This window comes from Notamacropus eugenii, chromosome 1, assembly GCF_028372415.1.
Source record: "Notamacropus eugenii isolate mMacEug1 chromosome 1, mMacEug1.pri_v2, whole genome shotgun sequence".
Lineage (NCBI taxonomy): Eukaryota > Metazoa > Chordata > Mammalia > Diprotodontia > Macropodidae > Notamacropus > Notamacropus eugenii.
In genome coordinates this window covers 763,289-777,967 of record NC_092872.1, presented here as the reverse complement: position 1 = coordinate 777,967, position 14,679 = coordinate 763,289, and the positions used below count along the sequence as shown (strand labels likewise).

The 14,679-nt window shown below is 39.5% G+C and overlaps 1 protein-coding gene across 5 annotated transcripts in view; it reads left to right on the top strand.

Annotated features, from left to right (window-relative positions):
• CCM2 (CCM2 scaffold protein) overlaps nucleotides 1–14,679 on the top strand; it is a 201,450-nt gene that overhangs the window by 98,966 nt on the left and 87,805 nt on the right. For all 5 annotated transcript variants that reach the window (XM_072649502.1, XM_072649483.1, XM_072649475.1 and 2 more), the window contains 3 exons: nucleotides 7,839–7,922; nucleotides 9,360–9,543; nucleotides 13,339–13,475. In XM_072649502.1, the coding sequence (XP_072505603.1) occupies nucleotides 7,839–7,922; nucleotides 9,360–9,543; nucleotides 13,339–13,475 (405 nt within the window). The remainder of the gene's footprint in view (nucleotides 1–7,838; nucleotides 7,923–9,359; nucleotides 9,544–13,338; nucleotides 13,476–14,679) is intronic.

The following is a 14,679-nucleotide window of genomic DNA, read 5'->3' as shown; positions in this document are numbered from 1 at the left end:
TTAAGGTGTTTGTCACTTTCATGAAAGAGACCAGCCTAGAAACTGAGTTTAAGGAAGAGAACTTCCAGGTGCTGCTGTTCTCCGTGACCTGATGCTGGAGGCACGTGGACAAGAGCTGCAGAGGGTGGGGCACATCAGTAGATTCACATTAATTGATCCACTGTATTATTTCTCATTATTCCTATATTTTTCCAATTCTCAGAAGATGAACTTGACTCCAACTAAAGATTAGGTTATCTCAATACCTTCATCTTATCTCTCTTCCTCAAAATTTTTCAGATTCCTAGAATCAACAATGTTAGAATTGGGAGGGAGAGGCCAACCCTTCATCTTATAAATAAGGAAACCAAGACCCAGAGGCACAGTAGTTTTGTTAGGGTCCCATAGCAAGACTGGTGCTAGTACACAGGCCTCCAGGCTAGGCTCCTCAGGCTCTCCTAGCTTCAATCCACAGCATCCCTGGTACCCTGCTGCTCTCTCTTGTGTCAAAATTAGAAATGTGTGGATGGCAATGTGACACAGTGGACAAAGCTCAAGACTTGGGACGAGAACATCTAGCTTAAATTCTACCTCTCAAAGCCTCTGTTTTCCAGTCTGTGAAATGATATTTGCGTTATCTTCTTCTTAAAGTGTTCTTAAAAATTGCCAGTGATCCCAGAGTTGGGAAGAAGGGAAAGAGAACAGTCATTCATCAATTACCTACTATGTGCTAGGCACTGTGTGCTTTATGGGTATTATCTCATTGATCCTCACAACAACCTTTTGAGGTAGGTGGAATTATCTCCAGTCTTGCAGATGAGGAAATTGAGGTAGGCAGAGGTTAAATAACTTGTCTAGGGTCACTCAACTTGTAAATGTCTGAGGCTGGATTTTAACTCCAGTCTTCCTGAATCCTGGCCCTGCGTGCTTTCCTCCAGGCCACCTAGCTGCTCTGGTTGATAGGGACCTATCATTGACTTCGACCCAGTCTTCTGTCTTCCACAATCATTTGCCTGATTTTGTTGCGTGTACCTCTCTGTGATAGCTTTTGAGTCTTGTTTACTTCTTTTGCTGTCATCCCCATGTCAGACCCTCATTACCTCTCACCTGAACTGCTGCAATAGCTTCCTTCTCTTCAGTCTCTCTGCACATAGCTGAGATCATGTCAGAAGCCTTCAGTGGGAAGGCAGGCACATGAATATTCTGTTGATGAAACAACAAGTTGGTTCTAGCCATCCTAGGAAATAATTGAGAATTTTGTGAGAAAAGTCATCCATTAATCCCGTTATTGGGTGTATACAACAAGAAATTAAAAGACAGAAGTGCCTTCATTTATACCAAACTACCTCTAACAGTACATTTTGTGTTGGTTAAAAAAGGTTGGGAGTTGGAGCTGGAAACAAATTAGTTGCCTTTCGATAGAGAACAGTTCAACAAATTAGGTGTTAAGGGAACTATAGAACCATAGATTTAGAACCTGGGAAGGGCCTCAGACACCATCTACTCCAGCTCCTTCAACTTAGGCCCAGAGCACACAAGTGGTTTGCCCCAAGCTCACACAGGTATTGAGTGGCAATGCTGTCACCCCAAGCTCAGACCTTCCCTTGTTTTCCACAACACCTCTTTGGAATTTAAAGACACTGAGCAGCTGCTCCAAATGAATTCAGAGTTTAAAAGAATCAGATGAGTAATATATGTGACTGTGATCATGGAAATGCAGACAGAAAGAGATGGCCAGATTGATTGTTTATACTGCTCAGTTTTAGATCCATAGAACAGAGGTGGGAGTCCACAGCTGGAAATATTTATCAGAGTGTGTAGGTTTGTACTGGATATCTAGAGGTGTTTCTTACACACTAGGGCTTGACATGGGGAGACACTGGAAAGCTGTTGCGTTGTGAAAATATAGGTGATATCAATAAAACTTCTTAGGGACACCCTATTATCTATTGAACCACATTTTTTTTTTTTAGTATATCATAGTACTTAGAGATTATCTGGCACAATCCCTTCATTTTATAGACCAGGGCTTCTTAAACTTTTTCTATTCAAGATCCCTTCAGCACTTCTGAAACTGAGGGTAGCGACCCCATATGGGGTCTCAATCTTGCAATATAAGAAGAACTGTAGAGATCATGGGCACTTTTCAGTTTGGCCCCAATGGGCTTTCTTTTTTAAAAAATTAAACATAATTTTTTTTCAGTCAGTGAAAATACATGTTACATATCCCTGTTACAGATGTAGATTAACAGATAACTATAAATGTATGTTTGCATATACATATACATGTATATACTCACAAACATATATATTCAAGCAGAATAAATTCCTAAACTGGCCATGTCCAAACAGAAGTCTCAATATGTGCTCTAAGTATATCACGTGTCTTATAAGAAGATGAGGTGCATGGCCACATGGCCACAACTTTCCATATTTACACTCCATTACTGTCTCTCATTCAGTCCAACCAAACTGAACTGTTCATTCATTATTTCTCACATTCATCCTGTACTGCTTGCTGTGTTCAGGGCTCATGCTAATGTTGTTTCAACTTTATACAACAAACTTTTCTTAACCCTCATCTCTGAATTTCTACCAGTCCTTTAAAGCTTAGCTAAAATTTTGCTTCCTTCATGTCTTCTTTTCTGATCCCCCAGCCAAAAGAAGTAATTTTCCTTGTAATTTTCTTATGGCTCCCAGCTCTGAGATTCTACTGGTCATTTAAGGCTTAGCTAAAAATTTACCTCCCTCCTAAAACCTTTTCTCATACATTCAGTTATAAGAAGTAATTTCTTATATCTCTCTTATGGCAATTTTTTTTTTATTAATTTACTTGTTTTCTGGTTTTCTACAATCACTTCCATAAATCTTAGATTTTCTTCCCCTCCCTTCCCAAGATGGCATGCAGTCTTACATGGTTTCTGTACATACATGCTTATCAAACACATCTTTACATTAGTCATGTTGCGTAGAGGAGTTAAAATGAATGGGGGAAGCCATGAGAAAAAAAACAAACCGAAACAAAACATAACACAAGAGAAAGTATTCTACTTCATTCTGCATTCCAGTTCCATAGTTCTTTCTCTGGATGAGGCATTTTGCCTCGAGTCCTTTGGGAATGTTTTAGGTCCTTGCATTGCTGTGAAGGGCTCAGTCTACCAGAAAAATTCCTCGCACACTGTGATTGTTATTGTGTACAATATTCTCCTGGTTCTGCTCCTTTCACTCAGCATTAGAGTCTCAACATAGAAGTCTTTTTCAGGCCTCTCTGAAGTCTTCCTGTTCATCATTTCTTATACCACAATAGTATTCCATTACATTCATATACCACAACTTATTTAGCCATTCCCCAGTTGATGGACATCTCCTTGATTTCCAGTTTTGGACCATCACAAAGAGAGTTGCTATAAATATTTTTGTACATGTGGAACCCTTTCCTATTTCTGTGATCACTTTGGCTTAGAGTCCTGGAAGCAGCATTGCTGGGTCAAAGGTTATGCACATTTTTGTAGCCCTTTGGGCATAGTTCCACATTGCTCTCCAGAATAGCTGGATCAGTTCACAGCTCCACCAACAATGTTCCAAATCTCCCATGTCTTCTCCAACACTTATCATCTTCCTATTTTGTCATGTTAGCCAATCTGATAGGTGTGATGTGGTACCTCAGAGATGTTTTGATTTGCATCTATCTAATCAGTAGTGATTTAGAGCATTTTTTCATATGATTATAGATAGCTTTAATTTCTTCTTCTGAAAATTTCCTGTTCATATCCTTTGACCATTTCACAATTGGGGAATGACTTGTGTTCTTGTACATTTGACTCAGTTCTCTATATATTTTAGAAATGAGACCTTTATCATAGACACTAGTTGCAAAAATTCTTTCCTAGTTTTCAAACAGAGGGCAGTGTTGAGGCACTTGATATAACATGTAAACTCTGAGGAACTTTGAAGAAGAACAAGAGTCAAAGATATCTGCAAGGAAGATGAGATGGGGTGTCCATGGGGCAAGACAAGGAATAACAAGTGGACAACTGCATTCCTCCTCAGGTAGCCTTTCAGTGCTGGGAGCAAGGCATATAGTAGGTACTTACTAAAGATTTATTAACTGACAGGTGGAAGACCCCGGCAAGAGTTGCATAGGATGGGCAAACATAAATAGATTGTTATCTGCCTTACTGGAGGAGACCACCAAATTAATGAAATTGCGGATCCGTTAGAGTATACTATGAATGTGTGTCAAGCCCTTTTGATTTTAACTCACACCAACTGGTATTTTCTGTAAACTTATTAACATTTTATTTCATTGAGTTATTCAATCACAATTTGAGTGCCTTCTTTATAAAAGAGATTGTCATTATTATGGGGAATATAGAAATTACTAAGTTGTGATATACCTGCCTTTTCAGAGCTGAAAGATAGTAGAGGAGATAAGGTAAATGAGGTTATAGCCAAGAAACAGTAAAGGGGCTCTTTTAGCTGTATTCAGAACAAAACATGCAAAGAAATTCTTCAAGGAGGTAGTGTGTTCTTTTTGTTTCATATTATTCTGAACTTGACAAACATCAACAGGTATGAGCATTATCATATACCAAAAAAATTATTATATTAAATAGAAAAAGAGTACTATGTGTGAAGCCACAGATCTCCATATACAGCTTGGGTTTTTCAAAATATAAATAAATCCAACATATTAGTTCCCAGACTATCTTGTTTGTCTCTGTCTGGACCCTTCAGAACCTTTTTCAAAATGAGGGATATTTTTGTCCTTTCTTTTTTTGTGGGGGTGGGTGAAGACACATCATTGTCAAATACCTCCCCCTTCCATAGTTCAGCAAAACAAATCCATGAAAGGAGCATATTTTAAAGTCTAGGTCTCATCCTATATCCCTGGCCTATAATCTCTCTGTGAAAATGTGAGAAGCATGCCTCCTCATTTTCCTCACCAATTTTATGGAGTCCTAGTTAGTCACTTCATGAATCAGAATTCTTGACTCTTTCAGAGCTATTTTTCTTTCATTATTTAGACTGTTTGCCTACTTCTGCTCACTTCTGCTCTAATTTAGAAAATTAGAAAATTCCGCTTTTATCCATAGATGTATTTGAAAGTTTCTGTGAGTCCATCTTTTTTTGTCATTTCTGATTGCCCAGTGATATTTCATTACTTCTCTATGCCATAATCAACCAAAGCCAGTTGATAGGTGCCCCCCTAATTTCAAGTTATTTGCTACAATAAAAAGTGCTGCTATGAATATTTTTGTACATATAGGTCCTTCTCCAGTTTGATCTCTTTATTTCCAGACTTAGTGACTTTGGGGTATAATTCCAAATTGCTTTCTAGCATTTTTTTCCAGTTAACTTTTTCCATTCTCATTCTAACTACGTTAATTTTGTTTGTGCAAAAGCTTTTCTTTTTATGTAATCACAGAATTTGAGTTAAAGGGGACCTCAGCAACTCTCTAATCATACCCATATACAGAAGGAATCCCCAAGTATAACACACTGAACAGGTGATTATCTAGCCACTGCTTGAAGACCTCCAAGATGGGGAGAGGGGATGAGGATTGGTTAAGCATCTGCCGTATGCCAAATACTGTGCTCATAAGCCCTTTACCAATATTCTCTCATTTGATTCTCACAACAACCCTATGAAGTAGGTGCTATTATGATCCTCCTTTTACAGAGGAGAAAACTGAGGCAGATAGAGATGAAGTATCTAGCACACATTTGGGGTCAGATTTGAATCTGTCTTCCTGACTCCCCAGCCACATACCCTATCCTTTGTATTCCCCAAGCACGGCACCCCCAGACGCCATTTACTCTTTTGGTAGTGCTGATGCTAGAAAATTTTTCCTGACATCAAACCTAAATTTGCCTCTTTGCAGCTCACACCCATTACTATTCATCCCTCTGCGGCCAAATAAAAATAAGTCTTCATCCCTCTCCCTTGTGGTAGCCCTTCAACATCTTGAACACCTCCACTAAAGTCTTCTTCTCTCAAGACTAAATGTGCCCATGCCCACTTCCTTCACCTGATCCTCATATGTGTAGGTCATGGACTCGAGGCCTTTCACCATTCTGGGCATTCTTCAGCTTATCAATAAAATTGTGGTGCCCAAAACAAAATACAGTATTTGAGATGAGGTCTGATGAGGGCAGAAGATTGTGTGGGATATGACTCCCCTTCACCTTTGCCTATCAGAATCTTGATTTCTTTCGAGGCTTAGCTCTGGTCCCAACAAAACGTCCCTTTCCTGTTGTTAGTACTTGGCTTCAAGTTACCTTCCATGTCCTTAAAAGCATCATCTAGTTCCGAGTCACCTGCGAGGCATCTTGTCTCCCCCAGTAAACAGACACTCTTGAGGACAGGGCCGTAGCATGCCCAGAGCCTACACAGAGCTTTGCCCTTAGGAAGTATTTAGTCCATGTTTGGTGAAACGAATAGAACCGTTGTGAGACCCACAGTAGGGCCATTGCTGTGATCTTTAAGTCAGGATAGCCGTGAAGACCATGAAGAACAGCAGGCGCCTGTCACGACTGCCAGTGTGTTTGAGGGCGGGAGGCATGAATGCCAGCTTGGGTTTTAGTTTTTGTTTAGTTTGTTTGGTGGGTGGTTTTTTTTTCAACTTTGGTTTTTGAATGGACTTTTCTTCAACACAGATTTTAAAGAAATGTCATTGACTTCTGTGTTTGATAGTGACAATTTTCAAAACCCCTTCTCCCACATCATCAAACAAGACGATGCATATAAGGTATTTTGCAAATCTTACAGTGCTGCATAAATGCCAGCTCCCTGCCCAGGGTTATTCTGGACCAACATCTATATAAATATCATCAAACTGTAGAGATACAGAATTGAAACATGACATTATATTCAAATATTAGGCATAGAAAACATATAATAAAAATTGTTAATGAAAGATTGATGGGTGCTAGACACGGATTTTTTTTGTATGAGAAAAGCATGGTAGTCTAGAATCTGGTAATAATTACTGAATTCTGTTTATAAACTTGAAGTCCATTAAGACTAATAAAAAACAATTCCTTATTGTTTGTCACATGCCAAGTAAGTGCTTAATAACCATTACATGAAAACTGATGTGTGTCTTTGGTAATTTACCAAGCTTATACTGGATAGACTGGTATTATAATTATACTTTAATTATCAGGGGAGAGGGAAGGGAAGAAGCATGTATTAGGCACCTACTGTATGCCAGGCTATGCCAAGTACTTTACAGATAATCTTATTTGATCCTCACAACCATCCTGGAAGGTAGGTGATGTTGTTATACTTATTTTACAGGTGAAGAAATTGAGGTAAGACAGAATTCAAGTGACTTGCCCAGGGTCACATAGCTTCTGTCTAGCTTTGAACCTAGATTTGAACACATTTCAACCCAGGTCTTCCTGACTCCACATCCAGTTCTCTGTCCACTGTACTGCCTATCAGGCTCTCTTATAAGGACCTAAGGCTCAATTACAGGAAGGCTATCTTTGTCTTTTCTAAGAAATCTATAATAAAACAAATTGTGTTAAACTTGTGGAGTTTTGAGGTATGTTGCCCTAGCATTTGATGTCATTGCATATTGGGATGTAGTTTGGAACGTAAGGGAGACAGTCACTGTTCATGTAGAATTTTGGTAGGTGTACGAGGCCTAGGAATGCATTGTTGATTCATTGGATGAAAGAAAATTACTCTTCTTTCTTCTTTTGCCTATTATCAAATTCTGCTAATGTTTTGCTATTAAATTGAACTTTTGTGTCATTAAGACGCTCTGTTTTTAGTTACTTCTGGAAGGAGACTCTTTATATGTGTTCTTAATATAGTAAGGAGTAAAAGAAATTCCTTTTTGTTTCAGTATTTAGGCCAATTAACATCAATCCCAGGATATCTGAATCCCTCCAGTCGGACCGAAATTCTGCATTTCATAGATAGTGCAAAGGTAAGTCCCATTTTACTATAATTTTAAAACCTATATTAGTCCTTTGATATTCTCCACACGAAGAAGATGGATAACCTAATTTAGAATCATTGAGAACAAGCCATCCATTAACTGCTGAAATGAAGACTTTGATCAGAAGAGATTTTAAGAGATTTAGGCATATTTTGCACAACGGATATACTAGTGAACTATGGTCAAGTTGGAGATATGCAATGAGTTCAGACCTCATGTGTTGCTAAATAGAACAGCCCTCCAAGATCTGAACAAACTCTTTCTCATCCTTCCCCCCTCCCCCCACTCTTTTTTTAAAATTGGTGTGTTACACTGCCTCTTCCTTCCCACCTTAGTCAGAAGAGGGCTTGGGGTAAGAATAGTTCTTTGATGACCACTGGCCACAGTAGGAACATTTAACTCAGCTAATTTCATCTTAGAGCAGAAGCTTAAAGTCTATGGAGCTAGTGACTTATGCCCCCTGGTCCTTAAGGGATTTTAAGCCTAAGGAAATGGGTTGGCCATCGGCAACATTCTGGGTGTTCCCCATTGGGAAGGAATCCTCTGTAGTTTTTATGTCATCCTCATTATACCAGGTGTGTTATACCTGATGTGAAGCTAAGAAAAGAAACCCACATACACTAGAATTTACATGTACAAGTGAGTTTTATGCTTTAAAATACCCACTTTGGGAGGCAACTCACATGCCATGGATGCTGCCATTATTTATCTCCCTCAGTCCTAGTTTAATAAGTGCACAGGAAAATGAGTTTCTTTTCTTTGTAGTCACGTAACGTTCCAACAGTTGAACCATTCTAATGTCTGTCGTATGTGAGACACTGTGTTGGGAACTGATGATACATTGCAAAGTCTGCTATCAAAGGCCTCAGTCTAATGGGGGGGAATGATTGTACGTGTGTGTGTGTGTGTGTGTGTGTACGTGTGTGTGTGCGTATATAACTATTATAAAGAACGGACTGTTATAAATTCAAGGGAGAGATCCCAGGAAAAGGCCGTAAGAAATTGGAGAACAATAACTGTCTATCCCTGTTATCTGCTTTTTCACTAGACTTGGTCCCAGATTACTTTTCTGTTTCAAAAAATCAAATCTACCTTTACTGGATGATATTCCATCCATTAATATTATTAAAAGCAAATAGCCACAGGCTCTCAAGATGATAAGTTCAAAAAGAAGTGAAAAAAATATTTTGACGAGGAGCAGTATTGTTTTAAGGTATTGCTTTCCTCAGGGGAATACTTTGAAAAGAATGAAACTCATTTGGATGTAAGTTCTCATATGTTTGCTAAAAAGATCTAGTCACATGAATTTATAGTGTCACCTCTTATATACGTAGAGTTCTTCCTTGGAGAAGAGGTTCAAACTTTTTGGCCTCCACTGAAGGCAGAAGAATCTTCATTTTCTGATGGCCCATGGTTTTCTTTCAGAGGGCTCATCAGCTCCCTGGGCACTTGACCCAGGAACATGATGCTGTGATCAGTCTCTCTGCCTACAACATAAAGCTGGTGTGGAGAGATGGAGAAGACATCATACTCAGGGTTCCCATCCATGACATTGCAGCAGTTTCCTACATCCGGGATGACTCATCGCACCTAGTGGTGCTGAAAACAGGTACTTTCAGAACCAGGTTTAAATGGTGGTCCTTGGGCAAAAACCTCCTGTTTCACCCACTATTCTTCATTTTCTCTTAACACTTAACACATGTTAAAACTGCGTTGACAGCTTTCATGGCACTATTTTGAGGGTTTGTCAGAACTGTGAAGTCTTAGACTGCTACCAAGATAGTAACCTTGTTTGCCTGTACTGGGACACTGACTGATCTTATCCTGTCTTTACAACATAGTAAACTTAGGCACTAAACTGTCTACCTTCTGCAGACCCCAGTCACTGTTCTGAATACAATTGGAATTAAAGATGAAAGAAGCTTTATTAAATAATACTTCATCCGGGTTTATGTGATATTCTGCTCATCTAAAGTTCTCCATTTATGTTGCTGGAAGTACTCAGGCCCTGCTTCTCAGCCTTGCTTTAGACTGAGATTGCTCCTGGAGCCTGTTTCCTTCTAAGGGGTTATTATCAGGGTGTTTTAAACTGGTGAGTTTGAACCTGTTAGGTCATAACAGTGCCGATGTGCACTGCAGAAGGAAGATTATCTTAGAGGTGATATAGAGTTCTGTCCCTGAGTCATTTTCTTTAAAATTTGAGATTTACTGTCCATTTGGGACACATGAGCTTTGGTTACAATGAGTCACCTCATATCATACTATTTTGGCTGTAAGATCACTAGCTTAGATGGTCACAAGAGAATAATGCAGCCTGATGTATCAGCCTATCTGTGGTGAAGGCTGTTGTGGTCTTAATCCATAAGGATAAAGTTGGGATGGTTTATGGAGTAAGCCACTAGAAATTGTAGCCTTGTGATTGGACTTTTCTGTTCTGTGCATCAGATGCAGTTTTTGTTCTTGGCCTTTGTTTATCATATCTTCTGCAGTACAAGACAGCCCACTTTCTCCTTCATTAACTTGCCCCAAAAGCCCCTTCCTCATTCTCTCCTTTTCTGCAGTAATAGACCCCAGGGAATGCTTTTCATTTAACAGTGAGGGAATTTCTTTTATTCCATTTTATTATTCCTCTCTCTCTTTGTGAATATTTGATCATCATGCTCTCTGTGCCCTTATCCAAGTGATGGATAAAAATGTTAAACAACACAGGGCCACGCACAGATCCCTGAGGTCCTCCTTCCAAGTTGATACCAAATGATTAGTGACTATTCTTTAGGTCCAGCTATTCTTCTTGTTGTTCAGTCATGTCCTACTCTTTATAACCCATTTGGTGTTTTCTTGGCAAAGATTCTGGAGGGTTTGCCATTTTCTTCTCCAGCCCATTTTTACAGATGAAGAAACTGAGGCATACAGTGTTAAGTGACTTGCCCAGGGTCACACAGCTAGTATCTCAGGCCAGATTTGAACTCGAGTCTTCCTGATTCCAAGCCTGGAACTCTGTATATTTCACCACCTAACTGCCATTCAGCAGTTCCAGGTCCACTTACTTATACCTTTGTCTAGACCACACCTGTTCATCTTTTCCTTAACATGTGAAACTTTGTCAGATTATTTGCCAGAGTCTCAGTAAACTCTTTCTACAGCATTCTCCTAATATCCTAATGTAATAACTGTCAAAAAGGAAACGAGTTTAGTCTTTCATGACCTGCCCTTGAGGAACCTTTTGCAAGCTAAGTTTTTCTGATATTTCTAAATGTTCAATTACAATTACTATCCTTGATTTTTTAAAATTTTGTAAGAATCTAAGTGAAGTTATTGGTGTTTATTTTGCAGATTCTCTTTCTTGAAAATTAAGAAAACATTTGCCCTTCCCCATTCTCTGGGTTCTTTGAGAGATCACTGACACTGCCTGACTCTGAGTACCCTGGAGTGAAGTTTGTCTGGGCCTTTCTGTGAAGTCATCAGAGGCATCTAGGTGCTCCCTTCCTTTTTCTTGACTTACCTTTTAGGTTTAGACACCATATTGGCCATTTATATTCTATCCTTTTATAAAGCAAAGGTTTGGATACTTTTGTCTTTTAAAAAAGGTTGTCATTACATGATTCATCTGAAGCACGAGACCAGCGCCTTTCTTGAGTCTCTTCTTTTACCCAGTATAGGTTTTTTCAATCCTTTGTTTTATTGTCCTTAGCATTTCTGGACAGCCTCAGTTCATGCTGAGCTTTAGCAGTTCTTCCCACAAATATTACAGAATCGTGCCACGGTTTTATATGGATTCTTTACAACCTGCTCCCATCTTCTGCTTATCTTTTTAATTGGTCTAAAGAGACAGCTCCTCCTTTTCTTCCGCATGTGGAATAATTCTTTTAGTGTCTTCAGAATTTCATTCTTGAGAGCTTCCTGGCTTTTCCAGGCTAACTTCCTGGGTAGAACTGTAGTCCATAGGAACTTATCTCCTCATCTTCTGAATTCTTTGAAATTTGTTCTCTCAGAATCCAGGGTACCTGTCAGATTTCATTATCAGCCCTTCTAGGATGGAGAAAGAGCTTGCCTCCAAGGTTCCCCGCATTATCAGTTTAGCACCAAGATCTTTCTTGTCAGTAAGAATCAGATCCAGAACAGCAGTTTGCTTTCCTTGCTGCTTCTGCCTTTTGGACCAGGTTGGCAACACAGAGGTTTGTGGGGTTGTGGTTTGTTTTTTCTTAAGGTGGAGGAATGACCTGACTTTAGCCCAGATCTAGGCAACTTAGAATTTAGGAACCCTTGGTTCTGGCTTGCTTCCTAGTTGCATCTCTGCTTCTCTGCTGGTTCTCCCAGAGCTTCTACGAATAAGACTCTTCTCTGGTATCTAGTTCCTGCTCGTGGTTCAGGCTGACACATCATTGGTCTTGTTTCTGATAAAATGCAAGGTCCTCGAGTACCAGGACCATTTCATTTTTCCCTTTGTATCTGTAGCATCTAGCACAGTTCCTTGTACAGCAGACACATGATAGGTATTTGTTGCACTTAATTGAACTGCTCATCAGTAATGATAACTACTAATAATTATATTACATTTTAAAGTCTACCAAGCTCTTTTCTAATGTCTCACTTGAGCCTCTCAAAAACCCTGTGAGGTAGTAACTGTTATTATGCCCATTTTGTAGATGAGAATTCACTCCCCTTTTCAGGAGACTTGACTGAATTTCCTACTGCCTGCAAAGTAAAATGCAAGTTCCTCCACAATCTAGCTCTACACCAAAGGTGTTAGACATGCAGCCTGCCTGTGTCTATAGCCCAAACCAAATAAAAAAACTGGGTAATATTTAACAAAATAAATGAAAATAGAGTAGGAAGTGGATCATGTTAATATATCATTTTCTAAGTCAGATGTAGCCCGTGGGATCCTGATGTACAGTTGGTTCAGTGCCCCACCCCCACTCCATTTCTGTTGGGTCTTGCCAGGTGGATGACAAGTTCTTCTCCCTCACTGTATGCACTTTTGTCTGCTTTTTGTCCTCTTTAATGCAATCCCCATGCCTTTGCAGGGCTCTTCTCCATGCCTGGAATGTTCTCTCTCCTCTCCTCTGCCTCCTGGAATTTGTAGCTCCCTCGAGAACTTAGCTTACCTCCTTCAAGAAGTGTAGATTGATTCTGTCTGTTGTTAGTACTTTCCCATCTCCTTGTCTTTATTTTGTACTTTTATCATTTATTTTATCATGTACTCACTTATTTGTTAGAATTTGTTAGAATTTAAGCTTCTTGAAGGCAGGCAAATTTCATATTTGTTTTTTAGTTAGTGATTCCAAGGCCTCAGAATGTAGTTTTAGGTATAAGCATTCCAGCCTACTCTTCTTTCTCAGGCTTATGTCTTTTTCCTCCCTTTTTTGATTTCATTAATCATGGATTATTTGTGTCTTCTCAGCTCAGGACCCTGGAATCTCCCCCAGCCAGAGCCTGTGTGCAGAAGGCTCTAAAACCCTCACCTCGGGCTCCCTGTCTGAAAGCGGAGTGGTACCCGTTGAAGCATGCTGCTTGGTAATCCTGGCTACAGAGAACAAAGTAAGACAGGAGGGAACTAGAATCTCACTTGGTCTCCTTCCCCTGTGGTCTGGACAGGTCATCATTAGAAAAATCTATCACAACTCGATAGAGTCATGTCTACAGGGTTCCATGTTTAGTTTTCCAGTTCTCCAGGCACTTCACTCTTGTTTTTATTCTCCTCTCAGGCCAGAGCCTTTGGTATGCTGTGGGCTAGAGGACCAAGCTGTCACCTCCAGAGAGCCATCTGATCACATCACATTCACTTCAGGCTGTAGTTTTCAATAATTTTATTAAAGGGGGCAAATATGTAAAATCATGACTTGTCTTGGGAGAAGAAGCTTTATTCAGGAAGGTCTACATTTAGACAGTGACTTTCCTAGCAGGCCATGGGATAAAGAGATGCCATATCATCATTTTTTCTGAAAATCTACATCCATTTTGTCCCCTTGTAACTTATATGCATTCTCCCCTTTTTTTTCTTGTTTTTATTTTTTTAAATGACCCTTTTCTTCTTCTTTTCCCCAGGATATAGTAGGAAAAGGCTGGAAGTCTAGAAACCTAAATTCTGATCCCCACAACTAGCTGACCATAAACAGGTCACTAAAGCACACCATTCTTCCATTTTCATATCTATAAAAGAGTGGGAGAGGGAGAAGGAGAATAACTGCCTTTGCTCTCTGAAACTGTGTTAATGCAAAGGACAAATGGGAGAATATTAAGGTGCTTTGCAAATGTCAAAATGACTATATCAGTAAGGCGGTGATGTAATGAGTAGTTGACCATCAGGGCTGTTGTTTTGAGGAGAGGATAGTTCTTAACCAAACTGCCCCTTACTTTAAACTTCATGGCTCAAGGTTTGACCTCCATGATGCAGGGCCAAATTCAGTCTCAGTTGTAAGTCTAAAGTGAAGTGTGACTGGCTCTTACTCTGTGACCCCTGCTGGTAGCTAAAGCCTAAATAATCTAACAAAGCAACTAAAAGCTAGGGTTTTTGATGAAGAGTAAAATCAAATCGGCACATACTTATTAACAAGTCCTGGACACTGTGGAAAATACAAAGTATAAAGCATGATCCTCACCCTAAGGGAGTTAGCAATCTAGCAGTCAATGAGACATAAAAATGTAAAAAGTGTGAAATGGCGATAAAAGATTTCAAACATTTAAAGACATTAGTAGATGAACTATCACAAAACAGATTAATCAGCCAATTACTGTATAGCTT